The sequence below is a fragment of the Seriola dumerili genome, unplaced genomic scaffold (genome assembly GCF_002260705.1).
Source record: "Seriola dumerili isolate Sdu_G_001 unplaced genomic scaffold, Sdu_1.0 BDQW01000129.1, whole genome shotgun sequence".
Classification (NCBI taxonomy): domain Eukaryota; kingdom Metazoa; phylum Chordata; class Actinopteri; order Carangiformes; family Carangidae; genus Seriola; species Seriola dumerili.
The window spans coordinates 889999-915233 of record NW_019174384.1 but is presented as its reverse complement, the minus strand read 5'-3'; the positions used below and the strand labels follow the sequence as shown (position 1 = coordinate 915233).

At 40.8% G+C, this 25235-nt stretch overlaps 2 protein-coding genes across 2 annotated transcripts; both read right to left on the bottom strand.

Annotated features, from left to right (window-relative positions):
- Positions 1-1164: 1164 nt before the first annotated feature.
- Positions 1165-8808, bottom strand: LOC111224325 (phthiocerol synthesis polyketide synthase type I PpsD-like). The gene is made up of 6 exons (XM_022748763.1): positions 8751-8808; positions 8465-8618; positions 7727-7887; positions 7349-7555; positions 6993-7174; positions 1165-6723 (listed from the first exon to the last, which is right to left on the bottom strand). Exons 1-6 carry the CDS (start codon positions 8806-8808, stop codon positions 1165-1167), a joined length of 6321 nt encoding a protein of 2106 aa, XP_022604484.1.
- Positions 8809-10288: 1480 nt separating this feature from the next.
- Positions 10289-15428, bottom strand: LOC111224335 (retinol dehydrogenase 12-like). The gene is made up of 7 exons (XM_022748779.1): positions 15258-15428; positions 14908-15023; positions 13870-14025; positions 13661-13765; positions 11984-12193; positions 11694-11886; positions 10289-10755 (listed from the first exon to the last, which is right to left on the bottom strand). The coding sequence occupies exons 1-7, from the start codon at positions 15269-15271 to the stop codon at positions 10653-10655; spliced, it is 897 nt and encodes a 298-aa protein (XP_022604500.1). The 5' UTR covers positions 15272-15428; the 3' UTR covers positions 10289-10652.
- Between the last annotated feature and the right edge of the window lie 9807 nt (positions 15429-25235).

Genomic DNA, 25235 nt, shown 5'->3' with positions numbered 1-25235 from the left:
GCAAGTTATTTGGTGTCATATTTGCAACTACAATAATGTCCATTAAAGTTTACTGTACAAAAAAAGTAGAAATAATATTTTATACACACGATTGAAGTCAGCCTGATTGTCAGGCTTTTTAGTTATAAGGGACCCAAATGCAGACCTCCCAAGAGTAGGTGAAATCGGTGATTTATTAAGTGAAAAAAACAAAAACTTTATGAAATCAAGAATCAAATACACACCAACCAGGAAGAAGAAAACCCAGAAAGCAGGACAAACTAACAAAGACAAAGGGGAACACAGAGACTAAATAGACACACGGGAGGCAAGAGTAATTGAACACAGGTGAAACATATTAGGGCGGGGCAGACAATCAACAAGGAGGGAAACAGGAAGACGACAGGAAGTAAAAACGAGACACACAAAACAGGAAATGACCAAACTAATTAAGTCCAACCCTAAATTGTCCGTCACAGCAAACCATGAAAAAGAGGAGGAATTGCTGCTTTGGTTGTGATATAATTTTTCTTTAGTAGGAAAACACTGTCGTAAACACCTTAAACTACCGTACCTGTTGTTCCTGTTGTCCTCCAGGAGAATGTCTTTGTCTTTGTCTACATGTTGTGATAAATTAGAGGTTCAAATAGTTTATGGGACATGTCAGAATACTGTATCATATGTTTTTTTTTTTTTTTCCATCAACATCATAAAGTTGACAATCAGCCAGAATCATTGAGCTTATCAGTGATAAGAAGTCACCATGACCCATAAAGATGAGTGAAAACAAAACAGGCTGACAAAAGGCTGTCACAGACTTGAAAAATTACAAAGCTTCAAAGATTGAAATTTATTGACTATTAATGAAATAATATAAAAGAATACACATTTATAAATTATTCTCTATACATTTAATACTTTCCATTTTCGTACAATTTGCATTTAATTGTAATGCTGGCAGTTTTTCATATTTTCATTGTGAACATATCAGTAAACAAAATGAATAAAATTGTGATACAAAACACCAAAAAAGTGAGTAAAATAAAATGGTGTATGGTTATATCAATGTAGAACAATGTAAAACTACGATACAAAAATGAACTGAAAATATAACCAGGGCCAAACATTTACAAAAAAATAAAAAAGGAATGATGCTGTTTACATTATATCTGCCTTTGTCATTTTTTACAGCCTGGTTGAAAGATCCTCCATGTCTTCAGTGCAGTTACTACTCACTGGGTTATCACTGGCGTCTTCGCCTTCAGCTCCTTCACTCAGTATGGCTACCACTGTTGACAGTGTGGCGTTGGGATCCAACAGTTTCACCAAAGGCACATTCACACCTCTCTCCTGAAAGATCAGATTCTGCAGAGTCATGGCCTGCATGGAGTCGATGCCTAAGGACGAGAGAGGTGATTCGTCTTTCAGCTCGCTCTCATCCATGCCGATGGTCTCAGTGAGGAGCGAGACGACGTACTCTTTCGGTGACACAGATTCGGCTTGTTTAGTTTGAGAATCTGTGTCTTCGGATTTTTGAAAAGCCTCCTCCACTAAGGCGGACAGGCGCATGGTCAAGGCCGCGTTTTGAGATAGGATGTTGTACCTGATGTTCCTGAAGTGAAACCTGCAAACGGCCTGTTGGGGTCGGTTAAGCACAAGGCACTGCTCCAAGCTTTTATGAATTTCAGCCACGTTCAACACCATCATCCCTTTCGCCTCTAGAAATCGCTGGAAATGCTCCTTGTTCAGGAGGAGGCCGAGGTTCAGAGCTCCCCAGTTGATGGACTGTCCGGGCAGCGCGAGTTTGCGCCTGTACTGGCAGAACATGTCGAGGAATGTGTTGGCTGCTGCGTAGTTTGTTTGTGATGCATTTCCCAGAAAGGCGGAGATGGAGGAGTAACACACAAAGTAGTCCAACTGACAGTGCCGTGTCGCATGGTGCAAATTAAGTGCACCGTTTACTTTCGGTTTGAGAACTTTCTCATAGAGGGATCTGTCCAGCGTCTCAATCAGCCCGTCATGCAACACGACTGCGCTGTGAAACACTCCTCTGACTGGACAACCAGGGAACTTCTGGCTGATGACACTGATAACCTTACACACCTGCTCAAAGATGGATATGTCGCACTCAATGCTAGTGATGGAGTTTCCACACTGTTTCTCTACATTGTGTAACTCCTGCTGCACATCTGGTGTTGGCCTGCTCCTGGAGAGTATGACAATATACTCGCCCCCTCTTTGCGAAATGAACTTGACGGTTTCAAAGCCCAGACCAGAAAGACCACCTGCCACTATGTACACTGCTCTCCTCTGGAAAAGTTTTTTTTTTGTTGGCAGCAGTGGAATCTCAGACACTGCACCATTGACATCTTTTTCCAGAGACACTACAGCCAGTTTCTCTGTGTTGAAGTACGATTCTGGTTCCTCAAAATGAAGGCTCTTGCTGCTGTCAGCTTTCACGCCCTGAAAGGTGAAGCTTTTAAGGGCAAATTTCGTGCTCAAGTTCAAGGACTTGAGCCAGTGATGAATGTGTGGCCTTTGTGCTCTCAAGGATCCTTTTTGCAAAATGACTGGCATCTGAATTGTCTGCACGTGAACACTCTCCTTTACACTGTGGAGCACGTCCTGAGCAAGCGAGCCCTGCGCCTGAGATTCACAGACGATGACAACATGTTGGACGCCTGGAAAATCGCAAATTTTGCCAATCAGGGATTCATCAAATGGAGGCAGGACGACAAATGCGTCAATTTGATTGACATCTACAAAAGACCCATTGTACTGTGTTCCAACAACCACATTCCAGCCTGATTTGCAAGATGTAAGCGTCAAGACTTTCGTCAGAGCAGAGTCGGGGACAGAGGATATGATTCCTAGATGATGTTTGGCTTTGGGCAAGGCTTGACGCAGGATTTCCCATGCCAGCACAAAGTAGGAAACACAGGGTGTTCTGTGAAGGAATGGGAATCGTTTGGTGCTGTAGCACACGTCCTCTGGTACTCTGACCCTGTTGGCTGCCACTACAGGATAACAGGAAGCAATGTGGTCCCCCACTTTGAGTTTCTTGACATCTTTTCCCACTGCTGTAACAGTACCACTGAAATCGAGAGCCAGCAGCTTGTGATTCTGTGATGAGTGTTTGTTCCAGTACAGCGTCTGGCCAAATTTCAGGTGTGTAGCACTGACAGGGAAGTAATCAGATGAATGAACGCATATCTTGCTGGGCCGAATTTCAACGTATGCGTCATTGATTGGCTGGGCCCCTTCGTCAAAGAGAATGGCACTAACTTGAGTAATCTTATGTGCATCGGCTGTCTGAAGGATGCAGGGCTCAGGCATTGTAGAGATAAAACTGCCCCCTGAACTGTCAGTGATTTTGGGTGGAGTACGGACAATGGAAGGTTTCAAAATCAGCCCATCTTTCACCACCAGTTCTGGGTACTTGCTGCAAGGGCACGATTGTAGGACTTGAGACAGAGTTGCAATGTCCTTAGCAGAGACAGTGCCTATATCAATCAGCTGAAATGAAAGATCTGGTATCTCTGCAGCAAATGATCTCGTCATACCAGCAAGAGCAAAACCTGGACTTATGTAGTCTAAAGTGATGTCAGAGGAACAGTAGGTTACTACTCTGATGGAGTGTGGGAAGTGAATTTGCTTGAGCTCAAGGACTATCTGGCGGAAGATCTCACAGCAGTTCACCAAATTCTGCAGGATGTCATCGGCTGACAGCGAAGTCAGGTTTTCTTTGCCCCATAAAAACAAGACCTCGTCAAAGTTTTTCCCGATATCTGTGATATTGCATTTTGCCAAGAGAGAGGGGAAGCCATGGCTCAAGATATCTTTTGCATGTGTGAATGAAATGTAACAAGATCTCGAGTCCAAATGTTGTCGCAAGCCTATATGAATCCCAATATGATCGCAGAAGACCAAGGCCTTAGGATGAGGAGGAGCAGATGTGATACTCTCAGGTACGACACTGAAGGTATTGTGGTAGAAGTACTCCTCAACCACATGAGAGTGACTGCCGAGATACTTGATTATCACATGCTTAACTTCAACCAAAACTCTGCCCTCTCTATCTGCAAAGCATCCACAAACCCCCAAGTGATCAGTGCCCACATCCGTCGCTCTCAGATAGACAATCATCTCCTCTTGCAAAGGTTCAAACACTGTCAAACTTCCTATTTTGGCAGGAAAGCCCGGCCTACCAGCAAAAATGTGCTCCACTGTAACCGGGAGAAGCTGCATCAGAAAATCCAACACAACAGGATGAATGCAGTAGTCGTGCAACTGAGGCCGCAGCTCCTCTGGAACCGAGACAACTGCAAAAGCCTCCTTGAGATGTTCTCCGTAGTGCACAGTCGCCTTATTCTGAAAGACGTCTCCATACTGGAAGCCTCCTTGGGACAGATACTCATAGAACTCCTGAAAGCTCACGACAGATTTGCATCTTTTGTAGATGGAGCTCAGTGAAATATGTTGCTCGTCAATCAGCCTCTCTCTTTTGGAAACGACTGTGCCTGATGCGTACACCGCAGATGGGGAGAATACCCTGAAACTGGTTTCTTTCTCTGTTTGTTCCAGTTGCACCTTCACTTCAGGCAAATTCGGGGTTAAAACACATGGACTGTGAAAACTGACAACAAGCTGCAGTGAGTTGAGCGGTACCTTTGGTTTGGCAGTGGCCATGACTGCGGCTAAGCCCAGCTCCACATAGAAGGCACCGGGGATGATGGGTATATCGTTGTGTTTGTGCTCTTTCAGGTAGAAACAAGAGTCCGACATCAGATCACAGCTGAAAATGTTGCTTTCACTTCCTGTCTGACAGAGCACAGGATGATTGCTCGCTGTGTTTTTCTGTGCTGCTCCGATGATAACATCTCTGTCTGAGCAGTCAAACTTGTATTTCGGGAAAGGCAGTGGCATTGTCTTGTATCCTCTGTAGAAGGTGTTCCAATCTACCTGAACACCCAGTTCAAACAACTTCGACACAACAGATGTCATTGTTTCATGATCTTTCTCTGGCTGCACCGAGGCCAGAACAGCTGTGTTGTTACCCAGAGTTTCCATGATGTTTCTCTGCAGCGCCCTTCTTGGCCCAATCTCCACAAAGACCGTATTCTTCATTCCTTTAGCTGCCGACCTCACTGCCTGCTCAAACGCCACTGGTTTGCGAATGTTTCTTGCCCAGTATTCACCTGTGCAGAAATCCCCCTGCTCGATTTCCTTGCCTGTCACCGTTGAGAACAACTCTGTGTCGAGATCGTTCACCCGTAAGGAGCCAAGTGTTTCTTCGATTTCTGGCAGAATCGCATCCATCATGTGGCTGTGGTAAGCAGCGGGGACATCCAGCACACGGAGGAACAGGTTCTGACTGTTGGCTGAGGTGCTTAGCTCCTCGTGGAGGCTCTTGATTGCGTCTGCGTCACCTGAGAGGGTGCAAGACTGCGGGCTGTTGAACGCAGCGAGGCAGGCTCTACCAGAGTAACGAGGGAGAAGAGCAGTTACCTCTGGAACTGCCATGTTGCTGATCACGAGCATTTTCCCCCCGGTGACTTTGCTCTGGAGGGTGCTGCGGACATGGATGACTTTCACTGCATCCTCAAGAGAGAGGAGGCCCGAGCAGTGAGCGGCCGCAACCTCTCCCACAGAGTGTCCGAGTATTGCATCAGGCTTGACACCCCATCGCCTGAGTAGCGTGCTAATGCCAACCTGGATGGCGAAGAGTAAAGGTTGGACAACCTCTGGGTTCTTGAAGTCAGCGCTCTCAAACTCGCTCTCGAGTGTCTCCAGGATGTTCAGTGCGCTCAGCCTTTGGAAAAGCTGCGCAGTCTCTTTGATTTTATCTCTGAACACAGGCTCGTGTTGTAGTAGCTGCTTGCACATGCCATGGTAAGTAATGCCGTTTCCACAGAACACAAACACTAATCTCAGATCTGACTGGGATGGGCTGACATTTTTGCTCAGAGCAACTCTTATCTTCTCTTTAAGATCGACCACAGATGACACCGTGACGGCCTTTCTGTATTTATGTTTTAGATGGCTTCTTCTGCAAGCTGATGTGTACAGCAGAGAGTCTAGATCAACTGTACTGTCTGCCTCGAGCTGTTTAACGGTGTCTTCCATCATCAGGGAGAGAGATTTTGTTGAATTTGCCGACATGACGAAGTACTTTGGTTGTGTCTCATCATTCTTTTGCCTTGTGGGTGACTGTTTGTACTGTTTGACAATAGCATGCGCATTCGTTCCCCCAAAGCCAAAGTTGTTCACCCCTGCGATTCTTGCACCGGAGGCTTCCCACTTTTCCGCTTCCTTGGGAACCTTGATGTTCAGGGCTTTGGCATTGACACTGGCAGTTTCCTCAGAGTAGAAAACGGAGGGAACAATGGTCTCGTGCTTCATCATTAGCAGAACCTTAATGAGCCCGGCCACCCCAGCTGCAGATTCTGTATGTCCGATGTTGCTTTTCACAGAGCCGATCCGCAGTGCTTCTGAACCAGGAGGTCTGGCTTTAGCGATGACGTTGGAGATGCTCCCTGCCTCCGTTGGGTCTCCGACTGGGGTTCCAGTCCCATGTGCCTCTATGTACTGAACGTCTGCAAGGTCAGACTCGGAGTAGATTCTTCGCAGCAGCTCCTCTTGTTGCGTCATGGAGGGTTTGGTGATTGGAGTGACCATGCGTCCGTCTTGGTTGACCGCTGTTTTGCTGACGATACCCCAGATATGGTCATGATCTTGTATTGCCTGTAAAGCAACAACCAGACAGAAATTACACGATGAGAGGCGTCTTAAAATTATGATGTTTAGTCCTGATTCAAATTGTGTATAAATATGTTCTGAACTTCTACAAGAGACACAGGGTTAACTAATAACATTTATGGGTGCTATTCAGACTGGTTAATATTTAAAAGAAACAAAATGTTTATTTATACTGAGTGAGTCAGTTATTAATTGATGTTGCTCTTATATCTGATATGAAAAGTAAGGATGGAAATTGTCACATTTATTTTGACCTTTTTCAGAGGCTTGAGGAGAACAACCCCGCAGCCTTCCCCTCGACCGTAGCCATTTGCTCTGTTGGAGAAAGGTTTGCTGGTCCCTTCGGGTGAGATCATCTTGGCCTTGCTGAGAGCAACAAACACTCTGGGCTCTATGATACAGTTGACTCCTCCGCAAACAGCCATATCACAGTCGCCTGATAAGATAAAACATTTTATCATCGCACACAATAATATTTTAATGCCCTTTTTAACACGGATCCTTGTCATAAAAATTACAATCCTGAGGTATGACTTTCCATTAGAGTTACGATTACACATTGCTCTCCAAAGTGCTATTGCCATCAGTTACACATGTGCTACAGACGGACCTTGTTTAATGGATTGGCAGGCGAGATGAAGAGCCACGAGGGAGGATGAGCAGGCACAGTCTATGGACATCGAGGGCCCAGTAAAGTTGAAAATGTACGAGACTCTGTTTGCTGCTATACTCATGGCGAGCCCGGTGCCAGTCCAGTGGTTGATCACACTTGGGTGCACATGTGCAGCATTTGTTTCATAATCTCTGTTCATGAGGCCTACATAAATATAAAGGAAAACATGTTGGATCACTATTTAGTATTTAGAAATTTTGGAATGGGTGATTTAGTCAGTTTTTTAAAAATTGGATAGAAAGAAAGAAAAAATATTAATGTAGAAAAGAATTATATCTTTAGTCATGACAAGCCGGTATGTTTTTACTGTCTCACCGAAATACACTCCTGTCCGGGTCCCACTGGCCTTCTCCATAGGAATCCCAGCATCCTCCAAAGCTCTGTAAACACACTGAAGGAGCTGCTTTTGTTGAGGGTCCATTTGTTCCACTTCACTGTCACTGATGCCGAAGAACTTGTGGTCAAATTCATTGAACCTGAAAGCAATCGATCAAAACCTCTGGGATCAATTTAAGTTTCTGATAAATATGTTTATTTCTCTCCATATATATTTATTCATTTAATTCTTTTATACTTAAAAATAAAATCTATTTTATGTGAGAGACTTCCCAAACACCTCTTGCTTGGTTTGAGTAAATATCAAAGTCTGAAGTTTTTGATGTGAGGAAAATAAAACACTTCTATCAGGAGTTACACTGCTTTTCTTAGATTTTATATATTAGTGTGTTTGGTTTAAAGATATATATATACTCCCCACACCTGTTGGTAATCTTCAATCAGTGACATCATTAACAAGCGATGCACACCTGAGTTCATCACAATTACTTAACAGTTGGAAAAGTCAAGTGAATAAATCAACATTTCTCATTAACTCAATGTAAAGCGCATATAAAGTAAGGGCTACCAAGAAATGCACAAATAAATAATATAGAGACATAAAATGTGATACAAACAACATACAAACAACATTAAAATATAATTTATTTTCTATTGCATGTTTACAAAACACAGGTTTATCTAGATGGGTTGTATAGTAAGACTGAAATACCATACCCATCAATGAGAGCAGCCTTGGCTGTGCGGGATTTACCCGCTTTGTTGTCGTCAGGATCATACCAGTCGGCCAGGTCAAACCTCTCTTTGGGAATCGGCACAGAACAGTTTCTTCCATCCACAAGAACCTTCCAGAAATTGTCAAGCCCTTCTCCTGTTTGGAAACACAGAAAGCAGAAAAGCCACCTGTTTGTATTCAGCATTTTGTAGTTGCCTGATTTCATATATACAAGTTATGGTGAAAAGAAGAAAAACAAAAACATGGCTCCCAAATCTCGTGGCTTACCCCCAGGAAAGTTGCATCCAATGCCCACCACTGCAATGCCGTCTTCAGCTTCCTCCATCCTGACTGTACATCACTAAGACAGAAAATCAAAAACCTTTACTGCACCATCATGTCAATATCCCTCCTCCTTCTCTTGGCACCATCACATCCAGAAACTAATGTGGTTAGTATTTCTCTAAGACTTGCGTAATTAGTCCAGTTTAGTCATGCACCACATCATCCTTACATCCATACCGTTTGCCTTTTCCCCCGGTGATGCTATCGCTGTCGGACCTGCAGCTGATTCTTATAGCCAGCCTCTTTTCTCTATTAAAAATTAATGATTGATTGTATACGTGGCCATGGAGATGAAGGACCTCAGTGAACACATTTATGGTGCCTTGCAAATGATTAGACTAAGTTTAATGAGTAAATCAATATGTTATACAACAAAGAGGTGATTCTAGGTCTTGTCTCATTGAAGCTTATCACAGTTTTCCACAACTGACAATCAACCAATCAATAAAGGACATTCGGTTTTGAATTATTCTTGTCTTCTTCTTCAAATTAAACCTTTTCATTGCTTTCCTCTTAAATTTGATATATCAATAATAATATTTTACCAAACTTTACATCAAGTAATAGCAAATATTAAGAAATAGGCGATGTAGTCAACAATATTATCAATACTCCAATACCTTACATAATATAAAAAATACACACTGTGGAAGAGGGTGTCCTTAGTTGATATTAACTTTATGTTGTTGATTAGATAAGTCAAGGTCAAGGTAGATGTGGAAAATGTTACTGAAACAAACTGGAACAAAGAAGCAGAAAAACTTTTTAAAAGCTTTTTGTTTTTTTAATCACAGTCTTTAGATGATTTAAAACATCCAATTGATCCTCAGCTTCTTTTTTACACACAATCCAATAAATAACCGCATAAATGACAATAACAATGTATGTAAAGTTTCCTTTGGACACTGTGCAACTCCAAACATCCTCAGAACAAACAGAGCATATGAAAACATGTAGAAATGATTGTAAAAAAACGATGTTTCCTACATCTAAATTCCTGCATTTGCTTTAATTTTTAATTATTTCTGTTGAAGCACTTCCGCTTTCTTTACAGTCAGATCAAGTTCAATCAATGATTTCACTGAAATCAATCAAAACCAGCGTCACATTTGAAGACAGGATTAGGGTTTTTTTTTTGGTTTGGGTAGGTGATGCACATATTTAGCTGTAATCTTTGTTTCATTGCCTTTTATCAATCCACCACAGTCACACACAGATCATACAATGGTATTAAAGGTATTTCCGTGGGTGTCTTTATTACTCTTTGTCAAAGCAGTGAGAGAGGTTGTTGGTAATAAAAGACCTGGGTAACCTGATGAGGAAGAAACTTATATACTTAGATATGGTGAATTAAAAATGAAAATATACTGTTTTGTCATGTTGTTTTGTCACTTTTTTCCACATGTAACTGGCCAGAAATGTGTTTTTTTCCTATTACCTTAAATGTGAAACATGTGCAAACAGGGACAGAAACAAACGTGTGGAGTGTGTGAGAGAGTTTAATAAGAAAACACCAGCACAGAAAATCGGTTGATACGTGTAAAAAAAAAAGTAATCTGACTTATTAACTGTGAAACTTTTATCAAGAGAGATTATGGTGATTTCTGTAAACTTAATGTGACATATATACTTTTGCATTTTAGAAATAGTGCCATGTTGTGCAAGTACTTTATGTTACTATGTAAAACAAACACAAACAAAAATACATATTTAACTGTAACAAAAGTCATTAAGATAATATTTTGGTACGTCATTTCTTCACAAGCAGCATTAGAGCAACAAGACGAAACTGCACTGATTTGTGGAGGAACACGTGAGACTGTAAAAACTGGTCGGTTTATTGATTCATTCCCACGTCACGGAGAGCAAACGACAGCTCAGCTCCCACAGCTTCTGCGCCAGCTCGTCGTTCTTTCCATCCGCCGAGCAGTTCGCCGGAGCGCAGTCACTGTTGGCAAAGACAAAAGATCAGCGACTTTTTATTTACTTTATATCAGACTTTATTTTATAATTTACTTCCTGCACATATCTGTCCTTCTCCGTTTTCTGCTCCTTTGTTTTCTGATACAAAGGTTTTATTGTGAGGGAATTTTTTTCCTTATCTGAATCAAAAGGTTTTAGGACTGAGGGAGTAAACAGATTGTAAAGTCCTCTCTGAAAACCGAAAATAAACTTGACTTAAGAAGTTCTCTCTTTAAATCCCTGTGGCCTTGCCTGTCTCTAGCATGTCGCATTAAAAACATAAGATTTGTCACATTTAAAACATAATTTGAGCTTTAAATTGTTACTTACTTATATAGTTTACATATTTGTGTCATTTAAAAAATATATTTTTATGATGTTATTTTATATTTCATATTTAGTGCTATAGGTTACCATGGTAACAATACTGGGAGAACAAGTCCGACCGGGCTTGTATCCCCCAGGTGAGTGAATGAAGATCTGTGAATATTAATATATTAATGTATATCCAATCTGAGGGAGAAAGTAATCATATTGATTTACAGAATGATAATCTGTGTGTGTTAATTAATCTTTATCAGTATTTATAATTGAATTTTTCATCATTAGTTTCATCTCATTAATATTTTAAGTTTCCTTTAATCATGTCTTTCCTTCAGGCTGAATTGTTTTATTCAGACCGGGTTTGTCTCCCTCAGATCCTGAAGCGTTTGTAAGCAATAAAAAAAATTCAGTGACTCGACATCGGAGCTCAACATCGTCTTCCACACAACGCAGAGACTGCAGCCGTCATCGTTTTCAATGTAAAAGAGATTTACCGGGGGAATTGTGAACTGTATATATAAATATTCAGGAGCAGAGTGAACAAATGTGGATAGTTCAGGATCAGATCTTGTTGTGTATGCATGTAAAAATAAAAAGGACCTGTAGTATCCGCCGCTCTCTTTCTCCAGCGACGGCTCCACTGCGCAGTAGATGGTCGTCTGAGCTCCCTGGGAGGAGTTCTTGGTGAAGGGGGTCGCCATCTTCCATAGGATCTGCTGGGGGCCGTTCAGATGACGCCATAATTCCGTCTGGACGACTCCAGGGTGGAGGGAGTACGTCGTCACACCCGTGCCTGTGAAAGAAACAAAGTGAATGAGCTTTTACGTTAGAAGGAAATGAAGGAACCAAAATGAAGGAAGCCAGATAGGATGAAATAACAGATCCTCAACCTTCGAGTCGTTTCGCCAGCGAGCGTGTGAAGAGGACGTTGGCCAGCTTGCTCTGGGAGTAGGCTTTATTCTTGTCGTAACTCTTCTCGCTGTTGATGTCCTCCAGGTTGATGGAGCTCCAGTTGTGAGCCATGGAGGACACATTGACAATCCTGGCCGGTGCCGACTTTTTAATCAGGTCGAGCAACAAATACGTCAACAGGAAGTGACCTGGAGAACGAGGGGGATATGACGTTAGAGAAAGCAGAGTAAAAGATAGTGTATCTTTTGAGGGATTGCAGCAAAGGTGACCTTTAAGAAAAAATGTATTTGCTTGATAAACTTGATAAACAAGAACCAACTGTGCTTCAAATAGATGGTCAAACCAAGAGTTTTCTCACGTCTAAAATTCTGTCACTTTTGTGGAAAATTTAAAAAAGTGATTTTTAGTAACACAGAAATTTGAATCTACAGTAGAAGTGTCTGTTGTAACAGAAAAACAGCTGGTAAAAAGTTCTGACAAAGTTAATAACAGTGCATAACATATTATCTTATATTGCACCTGGTTTTACTGCACTAATCAATCCCATTAGGACCCAATAGATTAATCACTAGGCTGTTCGACAGATATTTAAAGTTTCAGATCTTTGATTAAACGTACATTCAGTCGTCATCATGACAGAAAAGAAAAATTATAACTGCTCAGATGAAAGAACATCTTAGTAGTTGAGTATATTTCAGCACCAGGTCTGAAACTACCAAAGGTCAGGAACAAACTGGGGGCAACTTTAATGTGTTGACAACAAATCAGATAAGAAAATGACTTTGGCAAACAAGGGCTTATGGGACATTCCAACAAAAAAAAAAGCTGGAGACCGATTTATCCAAGTTTAAAACTGTTGATTATATTCTTATTTTCACTCTGCGCTCTAATTTCAAACATATGAAGCTTTGAACAAAACACACATTTGACTGAACCTTTGACTTTAACTGGCAGCGTGTGACTCACACCAGTGTCCAGGTTGTCTGTGCAGGGGTCAAGAGGCAGAGCAGTGACGACATCCGAGCAACACGGAACAAATCATAGTGACCGAGTTTGCGAACAAGGAATTTATTAAAAAGTATGTCGTTAAGGCTGTGCTCTGTTAAACCTTGGCAGAATGCAATGTTCTGACAGCAGCGCGTAAAACTGTTTTCTTTATCTTCCCGGGGGACAGTTTGTCTTATCTGACATCAGCACAGCAACCTCTAATTATATCAACACCGATCAATATTTAACAGAAAAAGGATTTTACTGCCAAATACTGATGCACAACAGATACAGGGAAGGGGTTTGACACTTAAGTAAAGTAGAACATGTTCCTCAGTTATATGTATTTGCAGTTAAATTCTGATATTTTAGCTTGTTTTGATATCAGTAATTTATGGTTTTAATGTGAATCCATTAAAAACAGTGAGAACATGAAGAAAGTATTATTGCATTCAAGCTATTCTGTATCCAGGAGGAACACAAAGCTGCCAAGTGGGAGGTCAAACAACGCCTCCTAGTGGACTTTAAGTGTAAGTATAGAGACTGGTGCAAGTGTGTTAATTAGGGAACCACTGTTCTAGATAACAATTTGATGGTCAAATATAAATAAAGGAAAATCGGGCTATTTTTAATGATCCTCACCACACAGATAAAATGGTTTAATTTACCCATGTGATTGACGCCGATCTGCATCTCAAAGCCATCTGCCGTTTTCCCATAAGGACACACCATCACTCCAGCGTTGTTGATGAGGATGTTGAGTTTCGGTTCTCCTGTAGAAAAAGAACATTAAGAAGTTTGTAACGCTGCGGCTTTTAAGACCCTTCTCGTGTGCAGGTTTTTCTAAGGAACAGCTGTTTTTGGGGGGTTTTTTTACCGTTGTTGATGGCTTCAGCGAATTCCCTTATCGACTTGCTATCTGCCAAGTCCAGTTTCATGCAAAGGACATTTTCGTTGCCCGAGCTCTCGATGATTTCCTTCACAGCGGCTCCTGCTTTCTCCATGTCCCTGCATGCTATGATGACCTTTGCCCCTAAACAGAGATATAAAAATAAAAAAGCAGTAAAATACAACAGCATAATACTGCTTCTCTGTATGCGCACACACACACGAATCAATAGATACACAAGTAACGAATAAGTGAGTGGGTGGAGAGCACCCTCTCATGACAGAGGGTGTGCATTACTCAATGGTTATTATAGGCAGGAGGTTTTGATTTCATTCTAATGTGGAAAAGGAAATACTCTGGTTTAACAGTGTGTTCTCAATTTCACTTTGCTTTCATTTTGCTTTGCTTTTATTTGGCCATTTGAAATCTTCCATATATCCAAGGGGTTATGACTAAGTTCTTTGAATTCTCAGTGCTGCACTTTGAAATCTGGAGTAAAGAAAGTCACATTTTCAAATATTTTCTGGTTAACTTTCATGATCTTATTGTATAAATGTGGGTATTTAGGGGAAACGAGTGCATATCATTTTTAATTTAAACCTCTTTTATTCTCTTTTTTAAGCAGAACCTCTGTTAAAACAAAATTAAACACTGATGCATGAGACATTTGGATTATTTTGTTAAATAAAAAAGCTGCCTGGAAGTATTTTTATATTCCTTGTCAGTGGTGTAGTGGTCCCTGGAGAAGTGGGTATACTCTCAATTTTTGCCCTTTTTTAATGCAGCCCAGAAAAACACCCTGTTTTAGAAACAGTGACATGTAAGACTACTCTATTTAGTTTGCTTGGCTGGTTTATTGTACTCCTCTAATCTGTGGATCTAAAAGTCAAAATCTCCTTTCATAAAAAACAAAGGAGGGCTTGAGCAACTTTTTTTTTTTTTTTTTTTTGATTTCTAAGCATGTCAAAGCAAAAAAAGATATCAGTCAAATATCAGTCAGACTCACTCTTTCTAGTGTTGACTCACCTCTCTTGGCCAGGTCGATGGCTGTCTCTTTGCCAATACCCGTGTTGGCCCCGGTGATGACCACAGTTTTGCCATCCAGCTTTTCATCAGATGACCAGGCGGCCCGGAAGAAATTTCTAGAAATATTGAGAAATCACTTTTTTTTTTTAACTGTCTGAGCCAGTAAAACGGGTTTGATTTGACAAGACGTTACTTACAGAAAAACAATGTTTTCCTTCACACAAGCCGCAGGGAAAAGAGAAGCTATGTCAACACACTGACAACACCAGGGCTGTATTTATCACTAAAGATGAAATAAAAACCTAAAACTACAGGTTGGTCAGACAGTTGTGTGTAAAGACAGTCCTCACCTTATCGCCTGCATGTCACTTTATTACAGCAGTCAGTCCCGACGCGACTAAACCTGAACACCTGAAATCAAATCTTCAATTTCACATCCAAATAAAAACCTCAAAACCTCAAACTTCTTCAAAAAGCGTCAGGGGATTGAGTATTGGCGATGCGGAAGTGTCATTAGATGTTATCTACTAATGTTGGATTGACTGCGATTTTTAGCCAATCGGATCCGAGGCTATCGCTCTCGGAGAACGCTGATTGGTTGTGGTTTTCAGATTGGGCCCGCCCTCTACGGTGAGTGTATTCGTTTATGAATGCGGGCTGCGCCTGATGGGTGGGGAGTCCGTCCGTTTCTAATAAAAAGAAAGTACTTTTTTTTATTTATTCATTATTTATGAAGAATTTGTAGCATTGTGGCATAAACAAAAGCTAACCGGAGTCAAACCGGAAGTCCAATCAATGAAATAAGAATGGAGGTGTAGGTTAAGGCTAATTTGACCTTATTTGAAAATAAAATAAAATGGAAATAAAATAAAATACAATTAAATAAAATAGAAAATTATCAAAAAAAAAATAAAAAATAAAATAAAATAAAAATAATATAAAATGAAATAAAATAAAATAAAAAAATAAAATAAAATAAAACATTTTGAGTTTGGAAACATCTGCTGATGTGAAACAGGCCTCACAAAGAGAGCTCAGACGACATACAATCAAGAATTGTTGATTATCATAAAGCTGAAAGGGTTACATTCATCTCAAAGAGCTTACATATTCATCAGTCCACAGTCAGTCACAGACAAACTGTCTATAAATAGAAATTATTTAGTTCTGTGACTATTCTCTACAAGTGTAGTAAAGACACAACTCAGAATGATCAGTGAGGTAAAAATGAAGCCCAGAGTAACAGCTAAAAGCTTGAGGGAATCATTGGAGCTGGTTAACAACTCTGTTAAGAGGAGTCGAAAAACACAATTCATGGATCATGGTGCATGGACACCACAGAGGAAGCTGCTGCTCTCCAAAGAAAACGTCACTGCGCACGTGAAGTTTGCCAAAGAGCAGCGTGACTCTCCACAACACCACTGGGAATATGTTTTGTGGAATGATGAATCTAAGGCTGAATTGTCTGGGAAGAACACGCAGCACTGTGTATGCTGCAAAAAGGGAAAATATCATCCCAAAGGTGAAGTGCAGTGGAGGGAGAATCATGATTTGGGGCTTTGCTGCCTCTGGGCCTGAACAGCTGAATGTTGTTGGAGGGGAAAATTAATTCAAGTTTATCCAGGTCTCTTACAGGATAACGTCAGAGTGGCTGTTCACCTGCTGAAGCTCAGGAGAAGCTGGTGATGCAGCAGGACAGTGACACTAAACATTATAGTAAATCCACTATATAATGACTTTGAACGAAGACAAACCACCTGTTGCTCTATAAGAACATTGAGCAGCTAAACAAAACACTTGTTTGAGGTTACTGGTGCCAAAGCAGGTTCAACCAGTTGTTACAACCGAGGGTTTGTATATTTTTTTCCGCCAGCATTGTGAATGTTTTAGGCGTGTGTTCAGTGAAGACACAGAATAACTGTAACTGTTTGTGTGATATTAGCTTGGGGACATTGTGTTTGTCTGCACTTGTGACTTAGATGAAGATAACATCACATTTTATGATCAGTTCAGGCAGAAAATGAGTCCTGCCACTGAGTTTTCTGAGTCGAGTATTTTCAGTCTCTCAGTTGTTTTGTAACTTGTAACTCCAAGTCTGCATCTGGGTCCTTCATCTACCTTGTGTCAGTGTTGGGGAATTAACAGCTGACAGCAGGAGGACCCAGACAACGTGAAATAAATATGCAACAGACAACACCCGATTAAAACGGACATGGTAGTAGTATTTGTCCAGCTGAGTTGTGCTGCCAGTTTCTAGTCTTCATGGTTTATTTCAATCACTTTCTAACACAAAATGTTAAAAGGTTGTAGGTATAATTGGGAAAATGTACTTAAAGTATTAAAAGTACTAGTCTAGAACAATGGCACCTACATTATACATTATACATTATCATGACTCATACATCGATGTAAACTGGTTGAGGTGGAGGTAGTGTTGAACTCTTATGTATAAGGCCGCAAATAATGATTATTTTTCTTTATGGATCAATCTGCTGGTTATTTTCTCAATTAATTGATTGATTGTTGATTTAAATCATGAAAAGTGTTGCAAATTAATTTTTTGTCAATCAATTTATTGTTTCAGATGTAGTTCTGGGTAGTTTCATTTGTTTGTAGTAAAAAAATACAATATTACTCAGTACAAGTATCTCAAATTCATACATAAGTACAGAACGTACTTAGTTACATACGTAATAATCTTTTAAGGGTAAATCAGAGTCAAACAGTCAGATTCTGGTTTCTACTCAGTTTCTTTCAACTGCGTCTTGGTTTCGTTGTTCAGTCCTGGACCACACATTTTATATAAAATATAGTCTGCTTAAAGTACAGTATGATAAGAGTAAATACAATTATTATAAATGAAAACAAAGAACCCCCTCCAAATCTTCCAGGGCATGTTATTCCATGAAAATGTAATTTTATTTCATTCAATTTATGCGCACTTTTTCAGTTGTCACCACTGTGTATTACAGCATATTTAACCAATATGCTGGAACCAATTTATCATGAATTATTATTGATAAATAACATCATATTATATTCTATAAATTAGCTTATAGATAAAAACTAAGGGAAAAAAGAGAGTAACTAACTTAGATAAAGACACTAACAAAAGCATAGACATGAGCATCCCATGATTCCACTGTACCGTGCGTCTTTCTCCAGCAGGTGGCAGCCAATGACCATCTACCTGCACGCAGTAGCCCGCGTTACTGTGTTGCGTCTATACACAGATTAACAGGTTGGTATTTGGGTAAATCGTGTCCTTGGCTCAGATCTCACTCTGCTGGCAAATCATTTGCGGGAAAGACAAAATACCTAATCGCCCATCATGCTCTCTGCTGAGTTCACCACAGCGCTATGAATGGTTCATTCATACTTTACAGACGTGATTACAACATACAGTTGGATTACACTGTAGACAGCAGGTCATTAGATCAGGAAACACTGTGGCGGGCATCAGCTGATTGTGCGTAAGCAAACGTTTCCTTCCCTTTTCTCCAGCAGACCACTCAGCAAAGCAGTGTGGGGGTGTGTGTGAGTGTGTGTGTGTCTGTGTGCACATGTATGTGAAAAAGACAGATAGAGAGAGTGTCTTCATGTGAACAATCAGAGGGAGTCTAAATCAAGCTTGTTTGTGCTTATCCTGATTCCATGCCCCCCCCCCCCTCCTTTTAACTTCCCTTTTCATATTTATTTAAGCAGAAAGTGCTGGCAAGTAGTTGTTGCTACATTTTTCATATACTGTATTACAACATCTGACAGTGCAGATAATAATCTGGTGACTGCCACCCTGGTTCGACAGATAAATTAAAACACAAACTGAGTTACGTCATTCAAAGTGAGATAAAAATATCCGAAGTCTCTTTATTCTTATTCTATTATTCATTCATATTTGTGCCACAATAACAATAATCATGTCATTTTTTTCATGCCGTATGTTTGCTGTTGTTGATGAGCTAATGTTTTGTCATTACTGGTTAGGAAACATCAGACATAACAGTTTACCTAAGCTATTACTGGCGCCGCATTAGCAGCTTCCCAGAAACCAAAGACAATGGAGAGGCAAAAGGATGCGCGCCATAAACTATGAGAACAATCCATTAGCTATAATGGGACTATTAACATTACTTTGGCAGATGGTGAGTGAGAGGATGCAGATTTTTATTTTTATACAGACGGAAAAAAAACAAAAAGTAAATATAATCCTAACTGCTAACTCACCCTGCTGCGGCTCTAATCTGATTTCCCAGTGAACGTTTGCACCGAATGTGAAGGGATTCCCTTTCACAAGGCCAAAATCATGTTTTGTGAGGCCACCGTGACCTTGACCTTTGACCTTTGACTCTCAAAATCTAATCAGCTTATCCTTGAGTCCTAGTTAATGTTTGCACAAAATTTAAAGAAATTCCCTGAAGGTGTTACGGAGATATCGCGTTCACAAGGCTTAAACCGCGTGTTGTGAGGTCACCACAACCTTGACCTTTGACCTTTGACCACCAAAATCTAAGCAGTTCATCCTTGAGTCCTAGTGAACGCCTGTGCCAAATTTGAACAAGTTCTGTCCAGGCCATACTGAGATATCGTGCTCACGAGAATGACACAACCCGAAAACAATACGTCAGATCTTACTTTGAAATTCTTTAAATTCCTTCTTCTTCTTCTCTCAAATTGAAATAGAATCAATGTTTGTCTCGTTTCAAAAGTGTCACTGCTGTACACGAGATACCTTCACTAAGTCTGCTGCCAGTGTGTGCGCACTGGACAGTTCAAGTTACAGCTAAGATATCTACTCGTCTTAGACTGAGATTCAGTGTGACAGAGAGAGAGTCTCTCAAATGGATAGGCGCTTTAAATATCTCGACTATTTAATGTAGTGATCACATCCATGACAGCTCGAGGAAGGAGATTTTCTCATGACTTTGATCAAGACTCAGACTCAGACTGGGAGTTCCATAATAAACCGTCTAAACATAGTGATTTTGAGAATCACTGTGGTTGAGGAAAAGAGAAAACCTCATTTTTTTTCTTGCCCTCTGCTGCAGGTCAGAAGCAACGCTGGCAGAACGAGCAACCGTAATGTTGACATTATAACAATATCTTTCCAAGGTCACATGCCTCAGCGCCTCCCCTGACACACAAACACACACACACACACGCAGGCGACCAGCAGTCTGAGCTCTCATCTACAAAAAAAAAAAAAACCCTCAAATTATCTGAAGCTGTGGGACACACACGATAAACATCTCCAAGCTTCCTCATCTGCTGCCATCACCTTTACTGTACGGACAAACCCTCGCTGCTTCATCCATCACTCATCTTTCTGTTTAGTCTGCCTTTGTGTGTGTGTGTGTGTGTGTGTGTGTGTGTGTGTGTGTGTGTGTCGCCTCTCCCTCTCCCTCCACCCCCTGCAACGCTTCTGTATTTGGTTTCTCACCCTCTCAGCCTCCCTCACCTCATCGAGTGGTTGCATAACACATAAACGGTGCCATTCATTTTGCTCAGGCCGATCCGATCTCAGATCTGTAATGGCTTTTTCAACTGCTGCAACATTTCCCCGAGATACAAATCTATACCTTCATAATTACACCCCCTTTTTTTTTTTTTTTTTTTTTTTGAACAGTGGTGTTGTTATACACCAGATGACAGACCCCTTCATCTGACCAGACACACTGCACCATTTAGCTCGGCCACACCGGCTCCCTTGATGATTGGGCTCGAGTCTTTTTCTCAGAGCGTTCCTTTTCTCTGGAGAAATCGAACTGGAAGGTCATTTAAAGGTTGTTGTGGTTAGTCTTTTTTGAGGAATGAAAAGTGTTTCCTCCCTCGTGTATGTAAATCATACAACATGTTAATGAGGAGAAGAAGAAAGAAAAAAAAAGTTACACAACACATCCATGTTTTCTCTTTGAGCTCTTGTGATATCGAGGTTTAAATCTTGAGATATTTGTTTATAGATATCTGCGTCGAACACTGGAAATGTAATGAAAATGGCATTTAAAAAACAACAATCAACAGCTTTCTCTCTCTAGAAACGGTGTCCCAGTTACTCTGGTTAATCCACAAACACAGTGTTTCTATGTTGTTAAATAGGTGAAGTGAGCTAGCTGGGAAATGCAGCATAACATTTTTAAGTCTGGTGGGTTGGTAAGTTAAAATGAACTTCCAAGCACGTGTAAAACTTGCAAAATGTGGTGTCAAATCTTACAGTATTTTTTTGTAGAATTAAACAGTCATTGCTACATGCTGCAAGGTTAGAGGCGTCAAGGTAAAAGTTTGGACGTGGTTCGGTCACATTTGCTCGCACGTAAACAAACAGCCCCACGACTATCGTTATTCAAATGTTGCTAAATCTTATTGGGCGAAAAAAAATTCATCACTTTTTTTCCACAAGAGCAAACATTAAATAAAAGAAATGCGCAAATGTCTCATGTAAAATAACAAAAAGTTACGAAAAGCCCCTTGTGGCCGAAATGAGTACTACAGAATCACTTCATCACAAATTGCACAAAAAAATAAATTAACAGATAAATAAAATAAATATATAAATATCACTTGCCTCTCAGAGCTTCTTTAAAGAACAGAAAATATATATATATTTTTCAGGGCCTTTAACTTGCCCTTACCTTACTTACCTCTCTGCCACAAGAGATGCATCAGTGTCCTCCACCTTTTGATCTTCACCGTTTCATCTTGGCGGCGCCATGCATCGTCGCGAGCCGAGCCCTGAAGTCACTTTGTGTCTCTCTGAAAAATTGGGAAACAAAAGAACAGCATCAGCGTCGAGGTGCTTGTGGTTTCAGAGACAAACAGACCTAAAGCCGTTACTCTGCTCCGCTCTGTCCATTAACGGGATATAATTCAAGCGAGATGCAAGATGGCACTGTGGTGAATTTAGGTTGTGTTGCCCTTTGAAGGTGAGCAGACAGTCATTAGTGCCCTGCTTTGAGCCGCAGGAAACAGGCGTGCGGTGCTATTTATAGAGCTGTCTCAAGGAGTCAATACTGAAAGTGAGAGTTGTGTAAGTGTAGTCCTTTGGGGGACAGGGGCAGTCTGCTTTAATGGCTGCTTTATGACATTTATAACAATATGAGACACAGTAACGTGTTTCATTGTAAAAGTCTGGGAGTATCACTTTATAGCACAGAACGTGAGATAACGTAAGGATGTTTTAGTTAATGAGGCAACTGTAACTCGTTGACTGAGGAAGCGCCACATTGTTGACAGCTCTCGATGGCCTGTACATAAATAATAAACTCTAATACAATTTATTTAGTTTTCCTTTGTTTCAGCTTTGTAACTCCATCGCCTGCTTGTGCCGCTGACCTCCATCTTTGAGCTGCTCAAACTGCAAGTAGGTCAAGGAACGCTGAGAGCATTTGAAATGCCAAAAGGTTGGCACACTTTTCTTTTTTTTTTTTTTGTTAACAAGGCACCAAAACACCAGCCAGAAATCTCAGCACTTTAGCAAAGAAATGATCTTTATTGGATTTATTAACTGGGGCTGTTTTGTGCCACTTGTCTTCTTGTACCTTAAATGACTTCTGCTGGGATCTGTAATTGTTCTATGATCTTTCTGCAGTGTACCCTTTCACAGGTATGTACCGTAACTGATCCTGTACTATCTTTACATGTCCTCACTTCATGACAAATTTATTTTTCTTGTCACTGCAGATGTCACCTTTGCCAGATACTGAATGTGGGAGCGGCACTCTAACTATGTCATTATGGCCATTAGATCCTAATATATTACTTTACACAACCCTGCGCCCACATTCACCGGCATGCGTGTCAAACCTTATCAATAGTCTTTACATTTACTACCTCCAGAATGTGTCGTTTCTGTTAAACTGTAACCCTCTCTCTTCTTCTCTGGCTTGAATCCAGTGCCAGCCTCCTCATCCTGCAAACATATCAGGTGCGGTTTCAGTAAGCGCGAACTTTATCCCACACCGAGCGCTGAGAGATCAGCAGTAAGTCCTCACAGTCAGCCCCTTCAGCACTTGAGCAACTGGTGTCTGCCGCAGCAGCCGCAGTGAATCTGATCCCTGAGATGCACTGATGACCTTAACAGGATCTCTAGTAAGTATGACCTGGAATATTTACTAGTGAGTAACAACAATAAATTCATAAAGGAATAATTTTGAGTCAAGGGTTTGCCCTGTTGCATCCACTATGTGACATGAGACACTGAAAACGAATAATTTAAAGTGTTAAAAGTGTAATAAATTGTGAAATTCATCCGCATCTTTATTTTTGTATCTGTTTAGGACATGATATCCTCTTTCCGCCATTTATATTTTATTTTCAAAATAGTGCAGGAAATAACTATGAACGGAGCTTTAAATTAAAAGTCTGTTTTTATTAGATATTATACCTTAATCATCATAAACAAATTATTATTGTTGGTTGGATAAATAGAATTACAGGTTGATTTTCGTACCTAACAAAAACCAAAAAAAAACCCAATGACGTCTCCATGTTGCACTCCGCCATCTGGTCATCCATTCCCGTAACAGGGGTTGGAATGAAAACAGTCTTTCTTCAGTTACTGCAGTGATGCTGACGGCTGAGAAACCCAAGAGAAGTTCCAGTATAATAAGTAAGGTCCAAGAAAGAGACGGAGAAAAAAGAAAGACAGCAGTGTGAGGGAAAACCTATAAAATATAGGTAGCCAGAAATAAGTGTTGGGTACCTTCTGGGTTTGACTGACGATCATCAGGGATGTGGCTCTGCCCTGGAAGATGTGATGGAAGCAATGGTGAATTTAATAAAAGGTGAAAAGAGCAAAGGAAGTAAAGGATGAAGGATGATGATGGAAACTACTCTTACTCCTTCCCTCAAGTGTGATATTCAGAATAAAAAGACGGATCATAGCCTTGTTTTTTTTTTTTTACGATCCATTTATAGTCATTTTAATTGCGAGGAAAGCACGAGCCAAATTTAGAGCTTCTGGCTCCCTGGATCTTCTGTCAGGTGGGAATTACAAATGAAGTATGAAAAGCAAAATGTGACTGAAGCAGATTCTCTTTCAATCCGTCTAAAATAAACTCAGCATCTCTGATCCCTCCTCAGAAAACCTGGTTCATCACTGGATCTGAAGATGGTGTGTTCACTGCTTCCTCTTGCAGCCCGATACTTCCCAGCAGAGTTTACAGTGCTTATATAAGTCTAAACATAGACCGATTTACACCTTTGCCTGTTTGTTGTTGTTGTTGTCCATCCTGCTCTCGTCATTTGACATTTATATCTCGTAACTCATCAGCAGAAGGTGGGAGCAGCATGTTATGTAATATACAGTATGTAATATATGTAAGGTTGTAAAGGCAACCATTCTCTTCAGCAGCTGTTACTTTATTTTCACGTCTCCCTAAAACGAACAATCACTCATTAAGCGTCAGTCGTGCGGTTTCCTGTGAGCGGCCGGCGTCTTGTATCCGCGGTTGTCGGGGTTTAGACAGAGCCGCTGTGTAATGACAGCTGCAAGCTCTCTGATAAATGAACCCTGAAGATCCCTGATAAAACGCATCCCTGTGTGCTTCTATTCAGGGCTAATCAAAAAGGCTGACCATGATATTTGAATAACTAAATTGTTATCTATTGGTCTGGATGACTTTGCATGCCCTGGAAGTCCTGAGGGTGTCGTTGGTAATGCTAATGTTGTAAAACCAAAGTTTACCCTTGATCTGTTCTTATCTGTACCTTCAGTCTGTATCTATATTTAGGTGTTTCCAGCTCGGCGTTGCAGTGCCGATCTTTTTCTCTTGTTTGCTGCTGATAGCATCTTGTATCCAACCATGTGTCTTTGAACTTTGCCGGGATAATTTTTGACTTCCTGCTGGAAGTCTGGGACCTGTATTATGAAAACACACTCGCTGCTACCGACAGTAGCCACAAGTGCCACTAAATGAACCAGAGCTAATCAGTATTTTCATATAAACATTGGATCACATGACCACTTCCATGTGAAAGAGATGAACTCACAAAGAGCACTTGGCTCTGCAGCTCCCATCAGCTTCGTACAACTCATCAAGTTTGCAGATAGCTGGTGAACACAGAGAAACATTTGGCCTCGAATGAGACAGATATTCTTCTAAAAGCGAGTGAATATTGGACGAAGATTTGCCAGGTGACCAGAAACACGATTCCAAAGGCATCAACCAATGCTAACTCTTGTCTCTATCACCTCTTTTCTTCTACTAAGTTAGCACGCTAACTAGCTAGCCCCGGCCCGTCTCGGTCACTTTCTGATAGCAGCTCACCACAGCCTCCAGTCTGCCCTGAACACGTAGCGCTGCTCAGAGGACGGATTATAACCTCTTGTCTCG